The following is a 24,984-nucleotide window of genomic DNA, read 5'->3' on the forward strand; positions in this document are numbered from 1 at the left end:
ATGACAACAAGGTGGACTGCCTGATGCTCAGAATCATTGGCCCACAGTCAAAATCACCTGCTGTAATGTCTTAAATTCCTCCCTTTTCTCCTCCTCTTCCTCATCACCATGTAGCCAAAGAGTAATCTGCTCCACTCTGGATGGACCAACAATCTGTGGCCTGAGATGACAGAAGGAAATAACTGAAACCGAGTGTACAATGAGCCAAATCTTCAGTGATTCAGTGGAATCATTTCCACCGTTGGTCTTTAAAAAAGTATTTCATTTATATCGTCATTTTAAATGTAGTCAAAGTAGCTTTGCAGCATTGAAAACAAGATATAAATACTGTAGCAATGTAAGTGGAAATAAAACACAATAGCCAGGGCAAGCATTAGTGAAGGTTAAAAGTAATTCTGAACAGATCAGCTTTGAACTTGGATTTGAATAAGTCCAGGTCTGCACTTTTGCTTAAGCCTTTGGGTAGTGAGTTCCAAAGGGTGGTGGCATAGGTGTGCTGCTTGGTCCTGAGCGGTGATCAGAGGAGCTCGGCAAAAGATGAATGGAGGGAACAGAAGGAAGTGTGGTGGCGAAGGAGGTCAGAGAGATAGGAGGGGTATGAAAGGAGGACTTTAAAAAAAAAAAAAAAAAACGAATATACTGAAGTTTATTGAGTTTTGTGAACGGTAAACTGAGTGAGGGTGTGATGTGGTTCACGTGGTTTGAGAGATACATGTTTTCAAAAATGACACCAAGGTCCCAAATATGTGGTGACAGAGACAGGATGGAGTTGGCAATAGGAGGATAGGAGTGGGTTTAGTCAGTGTTTTGGGGCCAGTAGTCAAGCTGGAAGAAGCTGGTTTACAGCTAGGATTTTATTGATGAGGTCCAATCTGTCAGAGGAGCGTGTGGTTGAGATTATGGTTTTGGCAGAGATGTAGAGTTGGGTATAATCAGCATCAGAGGAGGGTAGTAACGAGTTACATTTACTCCGTTACATTTACTTGAGTAAGTTTTGGGAAATTTTGTACTTTTAGGAGTAGTTTTGAATCACTATACTTTTTACTTTTACTTGAGTAGATTTGAGAAGAAGAAACTGTTACTCTTACTCCGCTACATTAGGCTACGTTGAGCTGTTACTTTTCTTTTATCCCTTTTATCCGCGTATCTCATGACATCACTGAGTGATTCTTTGGGAAAAATTTTTGTTTTTGCATGTTTTGTCACATTTACACAGACTCAAACACACAGAGTTTCTATGAGTTCATGGGCTTGTTCTAGTTCTGCCTGGTTAAAAAAGAAAACTACAAAGGCTTGACATTTTGTGCTTAATTTATTTTTTTATTCTGTTTTATTTATTAAAGTAATTGAATTTACTTTAAGATTATTTTAATTTAAGCTATTTTTTATTTTATTGATTTAATTTTCCTGAAGATGATTATTTTGTACTTTTGTCTGTTTGAATGGTTTGTTAAAGATAAATCAGATGTTACTCAACAGTTACTCAGTACTTGAGTAGTTTTTTCACCAAGTACTTTTTTACTTTTACTCAAGTAATTATTTGGATGAAATTTTTGGCTACTCTACCCACCTCTGATCAGCATACAGTAGCAGTACAAGTAGAGATCTTGTTTACAAATTATTTAAAAGTTGTCTGTTTGTGAAATATGATTAAAACCAGGAGAGTGCAGAACCAGTGAAGTGAGTAATCTTTGATGAAGAATTTTGACAGCTTGGCCCCCTGCAGGGGGAGGTCGCCCCAGTCCTACCTCCTGCAGGGCTTTGAACTGGACTCAAGACCTTTTGAGGAAGCTACAACTTGCTACTCAACTTCCTACCCCCCGGGCAGATCCCGACACCTGGAAGTTGGTTCAAACAGACAGGAATCAAGAGAGCACCCCATGGGGTGATTTGGAGGTCTGTGTCAGTCATGCCAAATGTCTGATAATGACATTTGGCCCGATTCACATCCGACTGTAAATTACTTTTTGTCTCTTGCCTGATTAGTGTATTCCTGCATTTGTTAAACTCCTTGTTGTATAAGAATCTGATTACAACCTCACTCGAGGTCAGCATTTCTACCAGACCTCTGGCCTGTGTAGACACGCTCACCGCCGGCTCAATAAAACCTCATAAAAACCACAAAGCGGACTTCTGAACTGGTTTGATAAATTCCACAACAATTTGGCGCCGTGACCCGGATGACAATAGACCTTCGATGGAAACTCCTGTTCCAGAACAACGGCGCAATCAGCGACTCTATCTAAAATTTTAGAGGTTAAGGGATCCACTTACAAAATCCCAAATTATTGTTGCTGAGTTGTTGTCGAAAGTCTGTGAATTGGAGTGCCGGAGAATGGTTGACGTCATCCTGAGATTTTAGGTAAGTCCGCTGTGTGGTTGTGAAGGTTATTTTATTATTTTGTGTTATTGGGAACGTTATTGTAGAGATGTTTTTAGGAACGCTGGCAATTTCATAACACTTGAATTTGATTGTGTTGTGAGAATGTTCTGCTTCTCCTGCCTTAAGAATCTGACTCGCTCTTCTAAAAAAGGTTTAATATCTCAGGTAACATTAAAGAGAGAAATGGCCAAGAGCGCCATGGTTGGTCTGGTACCAATAAAAAGATAGTCCAGGGGGACTATTCTTATGCATATGCAGGACGTGGGGTCCGTAAGTGTTGGAACACTGATATATTTGTGAGAAATAGACATAATGTATGTAGAGAAACTGTTTTATTTTATAAGTCGGGATGACACGCTCTCCCAAAATGAGGTATATTTCATTTCTGCAAGAATCGACTTGCTCTTCTTGCACCAACAGGAATGATTTGTATGCTCTGTCAAGTGAAGTTTTTCAGTTCTTTAAATACATGTATGGTAATCACGGTACCGATAGTTTTATTTGTTAGTTTTGTTTGTTACTCAGTTAGTATTAAATATTGTTAAAATAACTAAAAAGCACTTCAAACTCCCTCAGATTTTTGGAGGGATGAAGGTAGACGCCGTAATGCAGAATCTCAAATAGCTTCGCTTACTGATCAAAATAAAAAGCTGATGGCTAGAAGGATTTAAAAACACAACGCAGACGAAAAAGAAATTAGAGAACCAGTTAAATGATAAAATCAAAACCTTTATCCGATGAAACTGATTAAAGAATCAAATGACGATGACACTTCTGATGACGACTGGATTTTACAAAAATCCAAGATCTGTTGCCTACAAAATTTGGAGCCAAATAATGGTAAGAGATTTTAAATTAATAAACAAAATGGCTAGAGGAAACAGCGGTTAAACTAACTTTGCCACATGATTTGAAAAGTAAAGTACTTGATGCGCAAAGTACTTGATGCTTGTAGAATTCCCTTTTAATCCCACAGCTGTTGCCAAAATCACACCAGAGCAAGCTCAGACTTTTTTTCACAGTATTTATTGCCTTAACAGTTCAAAGGGAAAATTGATAATCCCAGGGAACTTTATGCTAAAACAATTTTGACAGCAAAAGAGAATTGTGGTCTGTCACGAGATCAGATTGATGGATTCCCTCCAGGGTACATGCAAAATATATATTTGCTAATTGCCCTCCACAAAGGGTAGGCCTGGATAACGCAAAAAAAGAATCTGAAATGTATGAAAATACTAATGTCTTTTTCAAAAGTGTTTCCTACACAGGTTGAGCGCTGAGAGGAGGCGCAGAGGAAACAGCCAATGATCGGCTCCCATTGGGGTGAGCCAAATCAGAGCATCCCAATTTACATAATCGTATCCTGCCTATGGTAACTTCATCATGGAAGTGCATGGAAATCTGTCTGTGGCCTACTATAACGTCTCTGAATGCATGTATAACTAATCTCTAACTAGAGGTGTCAAGTAACGAAGTACAAATACCTCATTACCTTACTTAAGTAGAACTTTTGGTTGTGTATGCTTCACAGGAGTAATTATTTTTTTAGACGGTTTTTACTTTTACTCCTTACATTTTCACGCAATTATCTTTACTTTTTACTCCTTACGTTTTAAAAACAGCCTCCTTACTCTACTTCATTTCGGCCTTTAAAAAAACTATCCAGTTAAATTGTGCCATCCGGATAGAGTGAATTTGGTTGTGTTTGGATGAGAAGTATAAACATATTTGGTTTGTACGTGTCTGGTCTCTGAAACACATGTTAATGCTCAATAATGCACATATATGGTTCTTTAATATATTTGCATTATACTAAGATGCATTCATTTTCAATGGCTTTTAGCCTTAATGGTTTTTCCCCGCTTATATTACTTTTACTTTTATACTTCAAGTACTTTTGAAACCAGTACTTTATACTTTTACTTGAGAAAAATAAAAATAAATAAATTTTGAGTTGATACTTCAACTTCTACAATACTTCAACTTCTACAGGAGTATTTTTGAACTCTAATATCTATACTTCTACCTGAGTAATGAATGAGAATACTTTTGACACCTCTGTCTTTAACACTCGTCCTGACTTTTCCTGTTTTCCTCACTGACGGCTCTGCTTATAAAAATGGAATACCATACGCAGGTTATACAATTTGTGATAATTCTTAATTGTTGAAAGCGCCCCCCTCTCCAGCTCCACCCAAGTAGATGAAACTATATACTGATCAAAAGGTAAAACTGTTACAATCTATACAGATTCCAGATATGCTTTTGGTTGTGTATATTGTATCTTATAGATTTTATATATTGTGGGCGAACCGAGCATTTATCGCATCCTCGGAGATAAATGTGGTTAATTGATTGGTGAACTGTTACAAGCCTGTCAACTACCTTCATCTATTGCTTTGTTAAATGTGAAGCCCACACCCAGTCCAACCCTGTTTTCACTAGGCAATGCTTCAGCTGACCATGCAGCAAAAGAAACTGCCAAATTTGGCTTACCTGTCTATGTAAAACTTTGCCCTTCTATACCCGCTAACGACCTGGTTTCTCCTAATGATGTAGCTCTCCTACAAGAAGACTACTGAGGTGAAGGAAAAACGGATTGTAGCATTCCCATGGTTGTAAAAATGTAAATAATTTGTGGGTCAGCAACGACGGCCGCGTTGTTGCACCAACATCCTTGTACACGTGAATAGTTGATCACAGTTGGCAATCACAGATGAGAAAAAGGGGGAATGTGTCAGATAGTGTTGAAAGACTGATAAGCTCCAAGATTTGCATCCTATAAAAATATTGCAAACATTATCAACACTTCCCCCCACCGTGATTTTTTTTTTTTTGAAGCTCTGCAAATAGACATTATGTGAGGGATATGAAATTATTCTTGTATGAAAATGTTCATGTATGAAAATGTTTTTGTATGTGCAGAGAATTTTAAACTGGACTTAAATGGACAATGTTGACACCTGTTAACACCCATTAGGAAGCACAAAACTCACGCTTCATGAAAGGATTATGGGTAGACCTATGACCATACCAAGCAATTCAGTTCTGTATATATGAAGAAGATGGACTTCCATGCCATGGATGAATCCATGATATCATTCTGTTGTACTCTAAACTTTTGCTGTCCAGTCAATCCACAGACAAGTAAAAGCTGTCCAGTCTCCTCCTAGTCACAAACCGTGCCATAACCTCCAACCCGGCAACTGGGTCTGTGTCAGGGAGTTCCGACGGAAAAACGCCCTGAAACCTCGCTGGTCTAAACCTCAACACGTCCTGCTCACCACCAACACCGCCGTCAAGTGTGAGGGGCGTCTAACCTGGTTCCACGCATCCCACTGCAAGAACACAACTCCTCGACCATGCAGCGGAAACCAGCCGATTCCTTCTTCTTCCTGCCCGGAAGTAGCTGAGCTCCAGCACCTGGGACCTCTGCAGAGGAGCAGGGGAGCAGGGGAGCAGGGGAGCAAAGGAGCAGCACAGGCCAAACTGTGACTCCACATGCTCTCCTTCTGAAGAACCGCTTGTTAAGCCTAAAACCAGCCAAAATCCACTATTATAGCTACCTTGCTACAATGGTTAATCGCTGTTCCATACCTCTACCAAAGGATGTTTACTGGATTTGTGGCGTGAAGGCTTGTGAATATCTTCCAAACGGTTGGTCTGGAATATGTGGTCTGGGCCATGCGGTACCAGCCATGAGAATCGTTCACATTGTTAGAAGAGAATTGTACACACACACACAAACACCATGGACAAGATTTTTTGGTGCCCTCGTTCCAAATTACGGAGTCATGGCAGCTTTGGAACAGATAAGATATTTATCCCATGCAGTTGAAGATTAGCCAACACCACTGCAAAAGACATGCCTATGCTCTCACAAGAAATGACTGCTTTAGGGATGATGGATTTATTAGCTTCTCAAGGGGGAACTTGTGCTGTCATTAAAACTGAATGTTGTACATTTATACCCGCAATGCCACAGTCCAAGAAATAACGCATCACTTGAAAGACATTGCTAAAACGTTACATACAACTGTCGCAACTAGTTTTTTGATTGCTTTAAAGAACAGTTAGGACACGTTGGTTACTTGATATTTGAATTTGTTTTGTTGGCTTGTTGTTATTTGACTTCTGATCACATGTTTAAGGTTCACTTGCAAAATACTCCACTGTAATTCAACAAAAAGAAAAAAAAAATTCAAATATCAAGTAACCAACGTGTCCTAACTGTTCTTTAAAGCAATCAAAAAACTAGTTGCGACAGTTGTATGTAACGTTTTAGCAATGTCTTTCAAGTGATGCGTTATTTCTTGGACTGTGGCATTGCGGGTATAAATGTACAACATTCAGTTTTAATGACAGCACAAGTTCCCCCTTGAGAAGCTAATAAATCCATCATCCCTAAAGCAGTCATTTCTTGTGAGAGCATAGGCATGTCTTTTGCAGTGGTGTTGGCTAATCTTCAACTGCATGGGATAAATATCTTATCTGTTCCAAAGCTGCCATGACTCCGTAATTTGGAACGAGGGCACCAAAAAATCTTGTCCATGGTGTTTGTGTGTGTGTGTACAATTCTCTTCTAACAATGTGAACGATTCTCATGGCTGGTACCGCATGGCCCAGACCACATATTCCAGACCAACCGTTTGGAATATGTGGTCTGGGCCATGCGGTACCAGCCATGAGAATCGTTCACATTGTTAGAAGAGAATTGTACACACACACACAAACACCATGGACAAGATTTTTTGGTGCCCTCGTTCCAAATTACGGAGTCATGGCAGCTTTGGAACAGATAAGATATTTATCCCATGCAGTTGAAGATTAGCCAACACCACTGCAAAAGACATGCCTATGCTCTCACAAGAAATGACTGCTTTAGGGATGATGGATTTATTAGCTTCTCAAGGGGGAACTTGTGCTGTCATTAAAACTGAATGTTGTACATTTATACCCGCAATGCCACAGTCCAAGAAATAACGCATCACTTGAAAGACATTGCTAAAACGTTACATACAACTGTCGCAACTAGTTTTTTGATTGCTTTAAAGAACAGTTAGGACACGTTGGTTACTTGATATTTGAATTTGTTTTGTTGGCTTGTTGTTATTTGACTTCTGATCACATGTTTAAGGTTCACTTGCAAAATACTCCACTGTAATTCAACAAAAAGAAAAAAAAAAAAAAAAAAAATTGTGAATTGATGAAGAATTTTGACAGCTTGGCCCCCTGCAGGGGGAGGTCGCCCCAGTCCTACCTCCTGCAGGGCTTTGAACTGGACTCAAGACCTTTTGAGGAAGCTACAACTTGCTACTCAACTTCCTACCCCCCGGGCAGATCCCGACACCTGGAAGTTGGTTCAAACAGACAGGAATCAAGAGAGCACCCCATGGGGTGATTTGGAGGTCTGTGTCAGTCATGCCAAATGTCTGATAATGACATTTGGCCCGATTCACATCCGACTGTAAATTACTTTTTGTCTCTTGCCTGATTAGTGTATTCCTGCATTTGTTAAACTCCTTGTTGTATAAGAATCTGATTACAACCTCACTCGAGGTCAGCATTTCTACCAGACCTCTGGCCTGTGTAGACACGCTCACCGCCGGCTCAATAAAACCTCATAAAAACCACAAAGCGGACTTCTGAACTGGTTTGATAAATTCCACAACATCTTCAACATTGGAGAGGAGGGTGTTATGGTTGATGGTATCAAGTACTAAAATGAAGTCACCAATGATGAGGATGGAGAGGTGGTCAGAGTCACCAGCTGGCTTACCAGCTTTCCCAGGACTGCTGGGCTGCGAGAAGAGCCCTGTAGGACATTGTCTCCCTCTGAGCTTTAAGAGTTGCAAGCCTGATGAAGAGACACAACTGTGTTGGACTCTCTCCAAGCAACCTGGAAGTAAAACATAAATTAATTAACCCGAATGCCTCTCCTGATGTTCTGTCATGCTTAGAATCATGTTTAAGTCCACATGTGCAAATTCTAAAGGAAAAACAGTATTTGCCAACAGTCCCTCCTCATGTCAAGTACATAATAATGCAGTACATTTGTGTCAATTTACCTCTGGCCCAAAGCTGTCAGTGTGTCTTGTTCTTGTTGACAGCATTTGTGTAACTCTTTTAGTAAAGAAACAGCAGACCATGACTGCTGTCTGGACTCATTCAGATAGGCCCTGCAGGACAATATATACATTTCTTTTGTCAGGGGTTTTGCAAATGTTTGACAGAAACAGACAGACATATAGATGTTGCTCAGGCCAGAGGTCAACCATGACCCTTCGTGTCTTTAACCTCTGTGAAGTTGAAAACGTTTCCTACATCTTGCCCTGCATAATTTAAAATATACATCTATATGTCTCAATTGGGGAATATTTCATTTTTCTTCTCACAGTGGGACTTTAAATGTACAATATTAGAATATTTATATTATATTTGTTACTTATATATCCTGAATGCTCCAGGCAGCAAAGCTAAATGAAGCATGTCAAGCGACTCCAAAGCTTCCTCTGTGAGATCTTCTAGCAACTCCACTTCCTCTTGCTGTTGCCATGGCAGCAGTTTCTCCCAAACAGCCCTCGCTGAAGATTCACCAGAAAAAGAAAAAAAAAACAGAAACACATCTGGATCAAACTCTATAATGTCATACTGAGTTGTGCTCAGACTTCAATTTACATTGTTAGGAGTAGTTTTGCGTTAGCAGGTCAGCGTGACCCGGCCCTTACTGTGGTGTTCCTGAAGCATTTCTGTATAAAGCAATTGCTTCACCACATCATACTTCACTTCCACCAAGAGGAGGATGTCTGACAAGGAGACACAGCCCCAGGCTTGACCTCTCAGGCCTATACTTTGGCCCCACCAGGGAAAAGGCAGTAAGCTTTGCACACCCTCTGATGCCAGTCTGAGGAGAAACATGATAGTAGTAAACAAGCACTTCAGTGTCGAGTACAGGCTTAAAATATTCTAAAAACTTTTTTGTTTTACTATTAAAACTAACATCTGTATATTTTTTGCTAAAAAAAAACCCAACTCCTTCTGCAGTTTCACTCTTTGACTATAGTATGGTCATACATGTACTACTATTGCTAAAGGGAACTATACATACAAACTTCCCCATATTTATGGTCACAGTAGCTTCTTAAGCATGCTCAAACATGCTCACCCAACCCAGCGCTGCCTGGACGCTTTTTTGAGTCTCTTCACATGTATCGCTCCATCAAACAGTTCCTTCACGCCCATCCGTCCCCCAATCTGTGCACGGAAAATAAAGTCAAATAGAGTTTGTCAAATAATGACAAACTCAACCACCGTTCCACCATACAGGGTGCAGACCTTTTCTCTGCAAGTGCTTACCTGGGCACTGTCTATTTCAATCGTGCATGACTCTGAGTTGTAAGCATTTTTCAACATATCAGGGTCTGTGCATTGGTGCAGGCTGTCCTTCATGTGGTGAAGAGACCGACCATTTACAATCTGGAATTCCCAATACAGCTGAGGAAAAACAGTATTTGCTTTCAGTTATTTCAGTAATGTCATTATATGATTCTAAGAAATAGGAAACAGTAATTGTACCATTTCCTTTCTGTCCTTCTCCTTTTCCATCTCTAACAGTACATCCAAAATATTTCCACTAGTACAGGACCAGTTAGTGTCACCTCCGGAAATCTGAAACAAATGATGCATAGTGTTCTGGTACGATGATCGAAGAGTTGATGAAATCGTGAAGTTTGTTACCACGTAGGATAAAACCGTTACCTTCTTCATGGCTGCACGTGCCTCACTGGTGTTGGAGTTAACGTGGAAAACTTTGCTGAAGAGGAGACTCACGTCTTCTGAGGAAAGCACCACCCCAGCGGACGTACCCAGTGACTGGTGAAGAGCGGCAATAACGTCCTGAAGTAAAACATCAGCATATTTATTTTGGCATTGGTTCACTCGTAAAAGAAAAAAAAACAAACAAATGCTATTTTAACACGACAACAAAACATCTGACCTGCTCCATATTTTCAGCACTCTGTGCTGATGAATTATACAGGATATTACTATGGTTACAGCAGCTGGATCAGTTTACACAAGCAGACACACAGATGTGAAACGTGATACACCACCATGTGACTCATGACACACACATCCTGTAACATTTAAAACTCTGGTGAAAGTTAGTGGATCCTTACCTGCTATTTATGTGGAATTCTGTTTAAACTAGACTTCTTCCAAAAGACAGTACGAACTTGTGGGTTTGAAGTGAAATCCTGTAGAATATCTTGAAAACTTGCACAGAATAAAATCCAAACTTTTATTTCTAACACTTACTTACACATAAAAATGCGTAAGTAAGTGTATGCATAAAAATGCATAAAACATTTAAAAGAGTTAAATGAGTCAGTTAAAAGCCTGATTAAAGAGATGGGTCTTGAGCCTCTTTTTAAAAACATCAACAGTCTCTGCGGCCCTGAGGTTCTCCGGGAGGCTGTTCCACAATCGGGGACCATAATAACTGAATGCCGCCTCCCCGTGTGTCCTGGTTCTAACTTTTGGTATGGTTAAAAGGCCAGCACCGGAGGACCTCAGGGTCCGTGAGGGTCGATAGGGTAAAAGTAGTGCAGACAAATAAGAAGGCCCAAGACCATTAAGACACTTATGCAGTGATTTTAAAACAGGTGTAATGTGCTCCCGCCCTCTGGTCCTCGTCAGCACGCGTGCGGCTGAGTTCTGTAATAATTGTAGGTTGTGCATGTTCTTTTTGGGAAGAGCAGAGAGCAGGGCGTTACAATAATCTAAACGACATGAGATAAAAGCATTAGCACCTCCGTACTAGCCTGAGAGAGAAACGGGCGGACTCTGGCTATGTTCTTAAGATGGTAAAAACCTATCTTTGTTATGTTTTTAATATGAGGAATAAAAGTGAGCTCAGAGTCAAAAATCACGCCCAGATTTTTAACTGATTTTGAGGGTTTAAAATCCTGTAACTTTGGTAAAAGTTTCTCTCTCTGGCCTTCGGGACTGATGAGTAAAACCTCTGTTTTGCCCTGGTTGAGCTGTAGGAAGTTTGCTGCCATCCATGATCTGATGTCTAAAATACAGTTAAAAAGGGCATCGATTGGCCCAGTGTCATCAGGAGACACGGCGATGTACAGTTGCGTATCGTCAGCGTAACTATGGAAGCTGATGCCGTGTCTCCTGATGACGTCCCCAAGGGGAAGCATGTACAGATTAAAAAGAGTTGGACCTAAAATTGACCCTTGGGGAACCCCACACCTTATCTTATAGGTTCCTGAGGAACATGTATCCATACTTACGAAGAAACTACGATCAGTGAGGTAGGACGTGAACCATTTAAGAACAGTACCAGACAGGCCGACCAGGTGCTTCAGTCTGTTTGATAAAATGTGATGGTCTACTGCATCGAAGGCGGCGGTTAGATCCAGCAGAACCAAGACTGTGAGTTTGTGGTTATCTAAATTACACCTGATGTCATTTAAAATCTTTAAAAGTGCTGTCTCTGTACTGTGGTTCATCCTAAAACCGGACTGATGAGCCTCTAAAATGTGTGTTGAGTTTAAAAATTCATTCACTTGATTAAAAACAAGTTTTTCTAAAATTTTACTTAAAAACGGTAAGTTGGATACAGTCCGGTAGTTATTTAAAACATTGGGGTCCAACCCACTCTTCTTCAGAAGGGGCTTCACCACCGCCGTTTTAAAGGCGGCGGGGAAGACACCCGTCTGAAGAGAACAGTTGACCAAATACAGGAGTGTTTTAAAAAACGGTGTGGGAATGGGGTCTAAAAGGCAGGTTGTGGGCTTTACCTTGGAGAAAACTCTACAAAGTGTCCCCGCATCAACCAAGGCAAAACTCTCCAGTGTTTCCTCAGATAAAAGCACTGATCCAGATGTGTTAAGAGTTAAAATCTGTTGAGATAAAAGACTGGATCTAATGTCATCAATTTTACCCCTGAAGTGGTCTGCAAAATCCTCACAGTAATGGTCTGTTGCTGTCTTATGGGATCTGTTGGGGTTTCCATTTGTTAAAAAATCTGTTGTGCAGAATAGGAATTTGGAATTGTTTTTGTTATTTAAAATTAGGTTTTTGAAATTGGAAGTTCTTGCCTTTTTTAATAGTATTATTGTAGTTTTTAAGGAGTTGGCATAAAATGTCATAATGTATGGTTAATTTTGATTTCCTCCATCTCCTTTCAGCACTCCTGCAGTTTCTTTTTAGTTTCTTTATTTCCTCAGTTCTCCATGGGGGTGTAGGTTTTCTGCTAATTCTTTTAGTTAAAATCGGAGCCACTGAGTCCAGCGTTGTTTTGAGTATTTTGTTAAAATTGTCAACGATAAAATCACAGGGTGCTGCTAAAATCTCTGCAGGAGTGTTCTGTAAAATCTGTATAAAATTTGCAGCCACTTCAGGAGTTAGGTAACATGAACATCCGCAATGGATCATGTCATCAGTCTGCACACCAAGCGAAAATGAAACATCACAAGTTTTAATGAAACTGCAGTTTATTTGTGAAATATAAAATGAAGAATACCTGAGATTATGTGATTTACATACAGTACATACAGTCAGATATTGCACATTGCTGACGTATAATCTCCACAGTGTAAGTGCGGAATCAGTAAAAGATATTACTGTAAAAAATAAACAACAAAAACTGAACAATATATGTCTTCCAAAATAACTTATAAATGTGTACATAGACTTAGGTTGAAAAATAAAACAGAAAATTTGGAATAAAAAAATTGTCTAATATAAATACTCAGTGCGACGTATAATAAATTCCTGGATGTGCATCTGGATATTTTTCCTGATTTTTTTGTTTTTTGATACAGTAATACAGGCTGATGTAGAAGTGTGTCTGTGTGTGAGTATCAGCTTGTAACGGTGCAATTCAAGCATCACAAATGGCTACCATGGATGATCTTGGGGCATTTTTCTGGCTGGATGCAGTAGTTGTTGTGTAGGACCAGGCCGGCGGGACACTGGCAGCCTGGCACGCAGGGCTTGAAGCAGTGGCTCTCTATCACGCCGAGCGGCACGTCCTTATTAAAGCAGGTGACGGGACACGGCGGGCCGCATTCGTCAAACACAAAGCCCCTCTCCAGCGGGCAGCCCACGGCTGTGGGAAAAAGGAAGTGGAGAATGAAGATTGAGAGACGCAGGAAAGTTGTGATCATTCGAGCTTCAGAGCGTCCATTACTTGTTATGGCACCTCAGAGATGCAGTACAACAGCTCCTTTTTTAAGGGATCTAATACCTATTTTAAACAGGCTTTGAATTTCTTAAAAACAAGCTTTTGGTTGTTTTTGATAAATAAATTAGAAATTCGGCCTCTGAGCCATGTCTTTATCTTCCCATTCTCTAACCTCCTTCTCTATGAGGGATTCTGAGTGGGCGGGGAGGCTATGATAATGAGGCTCTGTGCTGATTGGCTGCCTGACGCGATGACGCGAATAACGCGAATGGCGCGTTGTGGGCGTGGTTTCACGCATCGCTCCCGTTGTTAGGTAACGACGGGAGCAGAATCCGAACGGTTCGTAGAAGCCACGTGACACTGGACGGGTCATCCGGGCGGCTGTACAGACACTGCAGAATTTGATTACTTTCCTCCTTCTCTGAGTTGGCAGGCTGAAGGGAGACCACTTTATATATGTTAAAGGAAGAGAAAATGTGTTTTTCATAATAGGTCCCCTTTAAGCTTTGCAGTTCTCTTCATAGCAGCCAGTTAGACACAACTCCACCCTCTCCTCCACAAGGTTTGCCTGTGAGGACTGATTTTACACCTGAGTTTAAGGTTGAATTGTTTTGGATCATTTGCTTGTAGCTTCACTTAAACCTCACTAGAATGAAAGAAGATTTCAGTATTCTTTAAAATAAAGCAAGTGTAAAATGCACACCTTCGTTATTGATACACAATCTAATGGTACACATTTAACGCCCTTGAAACATTATGTTGACGTGTGTGAGTCTGGCCCTCGGCAGGAGGGTCCCCCCTTATGTTCCTGGTCCTGCTCAACGTTTCTTCCCTCCTAAAGGGGAGTTTTTCCTTGCCACTGTTTGGCTTAAGGCTTTTCTCCCACTATGGGAGTTTTTACCTGCCATTGTTTATGTAATAATTGCTCGGGGGTCATGTTCTGGGTCTCTGGAAAGCGTCTGGAGACAACTTTTGTTGTATTAGACCAGGGGTATTCAACTAGATTCGGCCGGGGGCCACATCTGCAAAAGGACTGTATGGAGAGGGCCGCACAATTTGAAAATGTGGAGGTTTTCAAAATGTATTTTGCACTCAAAGACGAAGACTTATGTAAATATAATACATTTGTATTATACATTTGAATATATCTAGTTTACATATGAATTATGTATTAATAGTCTCCAGATTTAGTAATTGTGAATGTTAAATATAATATTCAGATAAAGAAATATGATTTTGAATGCAAGTTCATTTTGAAACCATGCATTGAGCAAACTTAATGAAATTGATATTGACCTACTTTTAATAAAACACGCCATAATGACAAAGCACCACTTTCCACAAAGATTTCCTTATTTGAATATTATATTAAGCATTGAGCACAACCATTTTAGTCCATAGTAGCCAGTTATAAAAATATTATTAAAAAAAAATATATATATTTTTTTTTTTTCACCAAACACCCCCTTTTTTGAAATATGACCAGGGGCCACATAAAAGCTCCTGGCGAGCCGCATGTGGCCCGCGGGCCGCCAATTGAATATCCCTGTATTAGACGCTATACAAATAAAATTGAATTGAATGTTTCTTCCTTACAATCTAAAAAAAAGGCAAGATTAATTCAAAAACCCTACTCAGTATTTTCTTTTGAAATCCCGGCCTTCTATCTGTCACTACCAAGACTTCAAAGTCATATATTACTCACCGCACAGGGATGTGCTCCTCCACTGCAGAACGACTCCAGCCTCTCTGCACTGGCTGGCGTAGGCCTCCAGCGTGTCGCAAAGACACTCGTCCGTATTGGCCCCACAAGCACAGAGATCGTACACACAAGCGCCGTACCACTGTTCAGGAGGCACCACACGATGACAGGGCTTGAAGACTGCAGACTTCAGGACTTTACAGCGGTTGTTGGCCACCTTCTTGGCCTGGTATCCCGCGGCTTTACAGGGACTGACGTCCTCGCCGGGATGACAGGATGACAGGGAGTGGCTTCCATTTTTCACCTTAAATAAAAGGGATTTGATATGTACCCCACCACACAACCAGCAAGAAAACTGATCCTTCACTAGGCTTTTCTGTTACTTTTCTCTGTATCCATCTTACCCTCCAGGCGTTGCCAAACTCAGACTCTGATCGGCTGAGTTGGCCGTTCGGCATTCGGAGGTCATCCTGATGGTAGTTGTTAAAGTCTCCACAAAGACCACAGGTGCGGCTCTTATAGGAGCCCGGCACGCTCACTTCCAGGTGTGCACGAGGACTCCACAGCACCTAGGGGTTGACCAGTGGGACTGTGAGTATGTTACAGAAACTGATCACACTGTGAGAACAGAAACAAGACTTAAATTAAATGACTATACCTTCAGTCCAATGTTGGTATTGAGTAAGACAGTGTTGCTCTGTCGCTCTATATATATGTATGGCTCTATGAGGAATGGTAAAGTCACAGGCTCTTCGTTCACCTGAGTAGTACAAAACATGGCTGGGTGAATGTGTAACTGAATGTTGAACTGTAATTGATTCCAGAACTTGCACCACAAACCTTCACAACCCAGTCCTGGAGGAGCTGCACTGTAGTGTCTCCTAAAAACACGGTCACTTCTTTAGTCCAGGACACGCCTTTACGTCCACGATCGTCATTTGTGACGTGAATACTGCACAGCGATGAGTCATTGACAAGAAAAGGAAAAAAAAGACAACTTATTCACTCTTAAAACGTTCATGCGTTTGACGTAAAATGGGTTTTTATTCATCAAAAGACCTCATGCAGTAACTTCAAATACAAAACAGATACTCTTTATTTAATATAAGAAAATCTGCTTGAACTTGGCTAAAAGTAAAGTTGAGGGTCATTGCTATCATCAGCGATATTTCACAGAAGCAGAACTGTTTGTGTTAACACTTAACGATACTCACAGACCTACATGCATCCCAAACACACTGCACACGCAGCACACACACGCCACACTCCAAAGTTAATCAATGGTAAACAGAATGGTCATCCCCCCTTTCTCTGTCCTCTTCTGTTTATAAATACCTGTTTGTCTTATGTCTCTCTTTTCTCCAACACAACACATTACACATTCATTCACACACACTACAGCACATCACACACTCACCAAACTGCACCCGTCACTGTCTTAAAATTATTTTTCTTTTTTTTCATTTTCTTGAGGGACCAATAAAATATGGTAGACTATATGGAGCTTTATGGAAGTTAAAATGCATATACATGTGGCTTTTGGGTTTTACCAAACTTGGTATTAACCATTAACATATATGCAGACCCTTCCCCCCACCCCCTTGTCTTTATTTGTGAAATGTGGTTGGGTGGTCACTTTTTTTTTATTTTGTCATTGTAATGTTTTTCTTTTTGCTATGTGAAATGTGGTTTTGTTAACCTCTTTTTTTGTCTTCATTTTGAAAAATAAAAATGATAAATGTCAAAAATATATATGCAGACAAGGGAAAAAAAAACGACAAAAAGACAAAAGTTCAGATAGTTGCAGAAAAACACGTCTACTGTCATGGTTAAGCTGCTTTTACCTGAAGTCAGCACCCACACAGTCCTGGGCCAGGACATATGTGCAGGTTCCCTGGAAGTGGAACATGCGGCCGTCAAAGGTGCGGTAATGAGGGTCGCCGAAGACGATGCAGGTAGCTGGACGAGGCAGGCAGTGAGGACAACACAAACCGGGGACAACGGCAGGCATCTCATCCTAACAAGACACGCATACAATGAAAGTTTAATACACTTCAGAGGAACCGGCTCATGCAACAGCTGCTGATACTACAGATACTACAGTTCGGCTTCATGGGAACATTTCAGACTGCATTGACGATGAAGCACAAAGAGAAGGTGTATGTGCATGTTTGTCATACTGACTGCTGCACAGGTGACAGGAGGGCAACGCTCACTGCGACAATGCACGTCTCCAGACACACATGAACAGCTGGTACACTCATCCACCTCCCACTGCTCATTGGAATGATATGTGGTCCCCTGGTACAAACAAGATGCCACCGAGCCTGCAACGCACACGCACATGCACAGACACAAGTGAAACTCACTGTACCCAACACACAGTAACATTTACTGAACGGTGCAGCTACGGGAGCGCGTTTCATTTGCTTACTGGTGATACCTTGACATTCATAGCAACATTTCCCTGGAATCTTCACTGGTTTTTGTCCGTGGCCACAACCTTCAGGTAAGCATTCCTTAACGCTGCACTCGATATGACCCAACTGAGGACACATGCAGGAAGAACAGGCTGCATCAGCCATAGGAAAGAAGCGTAACGTGTATCATCTCGGGCCAGCAGAGATGCAAAACGGATGTATATCAGCTCATAAAAAGACAACACAAAACATGAAATATTGCACGTTCAGTTCATATGGTCTGCAATAAAGTAATAGTCAAAGTAAAAGTTATGATCACAGCCTATTTTATGAGGAATATGTCTGACCAACTCACGTTACAGGTACATGTAACACAATCATCACTGCTGTCCGTCCAGCTGGCGCCGTTGGCCACGCGCCTGTTTTGAACCTCAATAACACAATCTGCAAGGAAAAAAGGACCAGTAGTCATGATAGATTAGGTTTCAATATCAGCAAATGTTGTTGGGTCATGATAAATGTTACAACGTAGGTCACAACTTATGGCATCTTACCTTTGCACACAGGGCAACATGAATCTGGAGGAATGAACTGTTCATGAGGAGGGCAAGTGAGCGGTGGGCAGATTTGTTGTAAGCAGGTCCATGTGAGGTCCTTAGTCACAGACACAGTGTCACAGCATGGAACAATACCAAAACATTTAAAATACAGTTGCTGAAATAGATCATAAACTTTGTTGGAAGTCACATATAGATTATATTAAGCAGAAATTGTCTAAATCTATTGGTATAATTTACAAAACAAGGGATCTGTTGGATAAAAAATGTCTGCACATACTGTATTTCTCTCTTATCATGCCATACATGTCATATTGTGTGGAGGTTTGGGGGAATACGTATAGAACTTATATAGACCCTATAGTTAAACTCCAGAAAAGAGCTGTAAGAATAATAAATAAAGTTTCTTATCGTGACACTACTAATAAATTATTTGTAGAGTCATGCATATTAAAATTCATAGATATTGTATATTTAAAAACATTATACATTTTGTTTCGAGTTAAGAATAATAGCCTTCCTGCTTGTTTTCAGCATTTCTTTAAATTAAGAGAAACAAATTATAATTTAAGAAGGCTGTGGGTCTTTGAAAGATGTCGTGTGAGGACCAATGTTAAATATAGATGTGTTTCATTTTTGGGAGTCAAATTATGGAATCAACTTAGTGATGAAGTGAAACTGTGTAAATCTCTGTTGAATTTTAAAAAAATATTGAAAAGTAAAATAATTAAGGATTACAATGCTAAATGATTGGAGTATAATTTGGTTAAGCAGAACAATTTAAAGGGAAATTTCTCTTTTTGTTTCTTTTCATATTGCAGATAATCTGGGTTTTCTGTTGGAAAGTACAGGGTAGGCAAATATAAGTTTTGGCTTCAGCCTATTCCTTTTTCGGTTACAGAGTTTATTATTATTTTTTGTGTGAAACTGATGAGTGTACTTGTATGAAAGTGTTTTGTCATTTACACACACACACACACACACACACACACACACACACACACACACACACACACACACACACACACACACACACACACAGTTTGAATTGCAAATAATGTAATGTAACCGAAATAAACAATTAATTAATTCATTCATTCATTCAAATATCTAAATAGGCACGTATGAGAAATTCACTTTTACTGTGTGAGAATATACAGTAATTAGGTTGCTGAATTGACTGCCAGCTTAAAAAACTTGGGCGAGTGGGCTTCATGTGTGATACAAACTTGTATTTCCCACTTCTGAGGTATAACAAAGGCAACAAAGTGTAAAACTGGGTTACAATGTAGATGGGATGGCTGGATAATTCTACTCTTATCTGGGTTGCTGAGAAAAATCTGAAATCTGAACGGCTCAATTGACGATAAAGTAGATTTCCGTGTTCCCATGTGTCCCTTTATGTCTCAGGTTTCAGTTTAAAAAAAAATGAGGAACAACACAGCTCCTTTAATTCAAAGTAAAACTTATGTGATATTGCTGACACATTTCAAGGAGCAGTGTGTAAGATTGTAGGTCAAAATATCCCAAAATAAGCTAGAAACAGCAAGAGAGTGAGAAGCGATCAACCGATCGTGTGCTAAATAACTGGCTGGTGTGCTAAATAAGTCTTGCCGTGTTTGGCGATGGCGATCAACACAGCGGCCTCCGTACAACATGATGACACAAAGAAGTCACAACGTGTTGTCATTGTTTTTACCTTGCACTGGCAGGTAAAACAGGGGTTATCCGTAGCCAACACCTCATTTCCGATCAGTGTAGTTGTGCAGTTAGTGAGAGGCTCTAAACGCAGACACAAATGTCAGCAAGGTCAATAACAGAGTCCATATAACAGACAGCGCAACAGCACTTTAGTACTTACGTGCACAGACGGGACAGCAGGAGTCTGGTCCGGAGAACAAGATGTTGCTCTTGGGACAGTCGACCAGACTGGGACACTGCTTTCGGTAACACTTCAGGTGCTGCTTTCCGTCCGGCATAACCTGAGATACATGCACAAGTTGGACCAAAACTGCAGAGCTGAAACATCTCCATTTATATCTAGGAAACATTAGCTGACGGCAACTTTCAGAATTTCTTTATAAGTTAGCTGATCTATTTAAGACTAATGCCAGCTATTCTATGGAGCCAAATCAAGGCCAAAAGTTTTGCTAATTTGAAAATAAAATTTGAAACTGAAAATTCTTTTTTACAGTTTCAAACTTTTTTTTTTTAGTATCAGATCTTTTTTTCAGTTTCAGAACTTTTTATTTCAGTTTCAAATCTTTTTTTCAGTTTCAGATCTGTTTTTTTCAGTTTCAAATCTTTTTTTTTCAGTTTCAATTTTTTTTTTTCAGTTTCAGACTTTTGGCCCCGATCTGGTGTGGGGGGCTTGGCCTCAACTGAGAGGGGCGTGGCATTATGAGTGACAGCAGAACAGAGAAGGCGGGGGACGTTCCTCAGTCATGTTGCCTTCAGGAAACGGAGGTTGCCGAAGTTATCAGTAGAAGTATGATTCAACACTGTATATAGGCTACACCATATTCATGTGATTGGCAGTGGAAAAAACTGATACTAGTGACACATTTCTGTTTACAAAGCTGTTTTAGACCGTACTTGGTAGTATGTGGAAGTGGGAAATGTCAAACTTTAAAGTGTGGCTGTTGAACTGTACAATCTGACATAGTTTATTGCTTTTATACTGCGATTGGTGCCAAGTACGGTCTAAAACAGCTTTTTAAACAGAAACGTGTCACTAATATCAGTTTTTCCACTGCCAATCACGTGAATATGGTGTATATACAGTGTTGAATCATACTTCTACTGACAACTTCGGCAACCTACGTTTCCTGAAGGCAACAGGACTGAGGAACGTCCCCCGCCTTCTCTGTTCTGCTGTCACTGAAACTGAAAAAAATATTTGAAACTGAAATAAAAAGTTCTGAAACTGAAAAAAAGATCTGATACTGAAAAAAAATATTTGAAACTGTATTTTCACGTTCAAATTTTATTTTCAAATTAGCAAAACTTTTGGCCTTGATTTGGCTCCATACTATTCAAAGTCAGTGCTCTGATCTGAACTTGTTTTTGACTATATGTAATCCATATAAGCACAAAAGAATAGAAAATGTATAAAAAGTAACATGACAACATCAGCAAATCATTATAATACGTGTCATACCTCGCACTCGCAGATCTGACAGGGGTCACCAGCTGGATGGAAACTGTCTCCTGGGCCGTACACCCTGCCCTCAAGCACGCAGTCTGCTCAACAATAACCATTAAAGATTACCACTGACAATAAAGACAAGCAAACATATAAACAGTATGAAACCTTATCTTTATAATCTTTCACAAATTAGAAAACCCTCTTGAGAGACAGCCTCTCAGATGGAGCTTATGAGCGTATTCGTACCAGCACACACTGGGCAGCACTCCCCAGGCACGTTGATGAAGTTGACACACGGAGAAACGCATCGAACCTCAGAGCAGGTGGTCACTCCATCCACGCACATGCAAGTCATGCAGGGCGTGGAGTCTGCAAACCAGCTGCTGCCCTCTGAGTGCTCCTCTCCGTCATAAACACAACCTGAGAAAGAAAATTCAGTCACTTTCCAACTGCCCCTTCTGTGTTTATCACTTGCAATGGTCTATTTACCTCGACAGCGAGGACAGCATGATCCTGGATCAGTCACTTGATGCATACAATGAAGCTTTGGACACTCGGGACAGGTACACTGCACCTCACCTGCCTGCCACATTAAGTCAGATGAACATTTAGTCACAAGGAAGGGGGAAGGAAGGAGAAAATTATGAAGATATTGCAGGAGAAATAATAAAGATTTTAGATAATATATCGTGAATATAATACTGGGTGACTGGGTGAGATTAAAATTCAAAAAATATTTTCTTTCTTAATTTCTTCTTATACAGGTACAGAAGTCTCATAAATTAATATATCAAATATGATATGTTGAAGACTTGACTCAGACAAGGCCTGAATCTGATTTACTTCCAGAGCATGCAAGGGGTCACATCTTTACAGCAAGGCAGATTACAGGAAAGTAACCACCTATATGGCATGATTAATTTAAACATTAAGACTGATGTTACAGCAGGTTCTGGTAAAGTACCAAGATGACTGATGCCAAACATGGCCTTAAAGATGAAAAAAAAAAAAAAAACATCTCATCTCCTTTCAGGCTGGGCCCTGCAACCTCATTATGGCCAATTCTGTCAAGTCAGGAAGACCCATAAGTGACTAGTATCATATTAATCACATAATGTCTAATCTTTTAACTGTTCCTCTCACAGATATACAAGTAAATTATGTTAAATTCAGACCTGACAGGTGCAGGTAGAGCAGCGGTTTGACCCAGAGCTCCATGTCTGCCCCTCTCTGAACGACTGTCCATCCTGCACACACCCTAAGACAAGAGAAAGAATCAAAGGCAAATATTTGGTTCTGTGATTTAAAGGAATTCTACAGATATAATACATTTCTTAGTCTTAATATCACATAAATACCTTACAGTATATTATAATGTACTGCATCTGGTTTAGAGCAGCGAAATTACACTAAAAAGTCAGTATCATCAAAATCTGAATATGGATTTTGGCATTGTTTCCCTCTAAAACTGTATAAATCTTCACTTAAAAATATGCAAGATACAGGCAAAAAAATACTTTTTCATATGGAAATGGGGAGTACATTTGTTAAAACTTCAAGAAGAGCCACGGACCAGAGTATAAATTGTACTTTTCTTTGATTAGAGAATATTCAGAAAAATGGTAAAAAAAAAAAAAAAAAGAAAATATTACTTGTTTGTGTTTATTAGAGACACAGGGATCAAAGTTGTGCTGCGTTACTTTCTGGTTAAAAACACATCACACAAGCTAGGAACAAAATTAAAAATGAAGATATCACTTTTTGTATGTAAAAAATGTCCAAAAAAAGCACCTGTGCACTCAGGACAACACTGTCCTGGCTTGGTTTCTGGGCGACTGCAGGGCGTCGGCGGGCACACAAGGGGCACGCAGGAAACTGTCCCTCTGACACATGTGCACCGCTGGCAGGGGTTATATGAGGATGTGAAAGTGTGAGTATGAGGGTGCACAACACCCTCGTAGAGACAGGAGTCACAGACGGGGCAGCAGCTATCTGTAGGAACGGGGTGTGAGCACTGCCCTGGACAACGTCTCCTCTGACAGGTCACCACCTCGTTCTGATCACAGGAAGAGATGAAAATGCAGATCTCAATTATTCAACTAATTAAACTAGAGAGCTTGTTTTTCATTCAATATCAAAAGTTTGGACTGACCAGACAGGAGCATGTTGAGCAGGGATCAGAGAGTGGCGTGAAGGTGGAGCCGGACGGATGCTCTTCACCCTCGTGCAAACACTTTCCCGTGCAGACAGGGCAGCACTCCCCTGGAGTGGTCACTGGATACTTACAAGTGGTGCTTTTACAGGGTGGACTTGAACACACCACACCACCATTCTGTGTACGCAAACAAACACACAACCACTTGATTTCACGTTGCTATTAGAAAAAGTCAATTGTGAATAAATGGCAGCTTTATTCATCACAGGGCCCGTTGTCTAATTAAAGGAACTCAGTCAAGCAACTGAAGGCTTCATTAAACAGTTGGGTTTTGGTGTCCCGGCTCTGATGGAATCAAACTCCATTTATTTGACATAATAATAATATCATATATAAAGCATAAAATGCTGTTCAAAGTTGCCTGCCTGAACTAGCTGTCAGTGGTCGCATCATTTCAGTCAGTCACCTCACGCAATGAAGACAAACCTTACTTCTGCTTTTGTTTTTTGTTTTGTTTTGTGGTATCACATACACTCAGTGCTGGGAAAGAGTTCAGAGATCGGAAATTCAGTGTACTTTACTCTGAAAAGCAAAACACAGAACTAGAGTTAAACCTGATCATTAAATATTATCTCCAAAGGAAAAAGTCAGATTTTTATACAGATTCCGTAACAATGATGCATCAACCCCATGACCTCGTACACACCTGCATGTGTAACTAACCCTGCAGGAAACAGGTGCCACAACACCAATACACACATACGGCAAGTTATCAATCCTACGCCTGCAAGAATGAGAACGTTTAGTGTTTGCTTTTCAGTGAGGAAATGTTGAGGATCACGGAGGTCAGGAATATTAGGGAGGAGCCAAACCAGTCAGTGCTTTAGACTAAGATGTTTAGGCAGACTGGGCATTGTACTTGAATCAAAATAAGAGAGGTAATTTAAAGGTGCAATAAACACATCACCTTTAAAATAAAAAAAAAATGGAAACAATAACTTTATCTATAATTTTTCTATAATTTTATAAATCAGGCTTATAAGAGAGAACGGCACAGTGTTCACGGATTAATGTTGTTCTTGTGATAATGTTTTCGGATATTCTAATTTATATCTATCTATTTATACTTTTACCTTGGAATAACTAAGGTTACTTTTTTGTTTGGTTTATAGTTTTCCTCCCTCAAAGCACTGATAGTTTCTCCTTTTGCCACCAAAAGATGTCCCTTTTCAGCAGTCTGCTTGCAGAGAATTGATTGTTAATGGAAAACTGAGCATCTGGTGCAAAACAGTGGGGAAAATAAACTCTGCTGCGTCTATGCTTCTATGCTGCAGGAGTGTGACATTTTGTTGCCTTTTGACAGATTTGTGTTATTTTGTTACTTTGCGTCTCTGCTTGAGTCCATTGTAACTTCTCTGT

General features: G+C 40.2%; 2 protein-coding genes across 4 annotated transcripts in view; both read right to left on the minus strand.

Moving 5' to 3' along the window:
- Nucleotides 1–33: 33 nt before the first annotated feature.
- LOC133444896 (uncharacterized) lies at nt 34–10,388 on the minus strand. The gene is made up of 10 exons (XM_061722789.1): nt 10,380–10,388; nt 10,142–10,255; nt 9,959–10,051; nt 9,740–9,877; nt 9,549–9,637; nt 9,112–9,287; nt 8,829–8,967; nt 8,452–8,562; nt 8,163–8,282; nt 34–160 (listed from the first exon to the last, which is right to left on the minus strand). Exons 1-10 carry the CDS (start codon nt 10,386–10,388, stop codon nt 34–36), a joined length of 1,116 nt encoding a protein of 371 aa, XP_061578773.1.
- A 2,485-nt stretch (nt 10,389–12,873) lies between these two features.
- Nucleotides 12,874–24,984, minus strand: part of kcp (kielin cysteine rich BMP regulator) — a 29,432-nt gene continuing 17,321 nt past the window's right edge. For 2 of the 3 annotated variants that reach the window (XM_061721950.1, XM_061721952.1), the window contains 18 exons: nt 23,563–23,742; nt 23,202–23,466; nt 22,586–22,668; nt 21,900–21,993; nt 21,657–21,830; nt 21,423–21,505; nt 20,124–20,244; nt 19,962–20,044; nt 18,260–18,359; nt 18,061–18,149; nt 17,720–17,831; nt 17,470–17,612; nt 17,130–17,302; nt 16,126–16,237; nt 15,944–16,045; nt 15,690–15,854; nt 15,289–15,589; nt 12,874–13,508 (listed from right to left, as the gene is read on the minus strand). In XM_061721950.1, the coding sequence (XP_061577934.1) occupies nt 13,288–13,508; nt 15,289–15,589; nt 15,690–15,854; nt 15,944–16,045; nt 16,126–16,237; nt 17,130–17,302; nt 17,470–17,612; nt 17,720–17,831; nt 18,061–18,149; nt 18,260–18,359; nt 19,962–20,044; nt 20,124–20,244; nt 21,423–21,505; nt 21,657–21,830; nt 21,900–21,993; nt 22,586–22,668; nt 23,202–23,466; nt 23,563–23,742 (2,601 nt within the window). In that variant the 3' untranslated portion in view covers nt 12,874–13,287. The remainder of the gene's footprint in view (nt 13,509–15,288; nt 15,590–15,689; nt 15,855–15,943; nt 16,046–16,125; nt 16,238–17,129; nt 17,303–17,469; nt 17,613–17,719; nt 17,832–18,060; nt 18,150–18,259; nt 18,360–19,961; nt 20,045–20,123; nt 20,245–21,422; nt 21,506–21,656; nt 21,831–21,899; nt 21,994–22,585; nt 22,669–23,201; nt 23,467–23,562; nt 23,743–24,984) is intronic. The other variant, XM_061721951.1, reaches the window with a different exon arrangement.

This window comes from Cololabis saira, chromosome 5 (genome assembly GCF_033807715.1).
Source record: "Cololabis saira isolate AMF1-May2022 chromosome 5, fColSai1.1, whole genome shotgun sequence".
Lineage (NCBI taxonomy): Eukaryota > Metazoa > Chordata > Actinopteri > Beloniformes > Belonidae > Cololabis > Cololabis saira.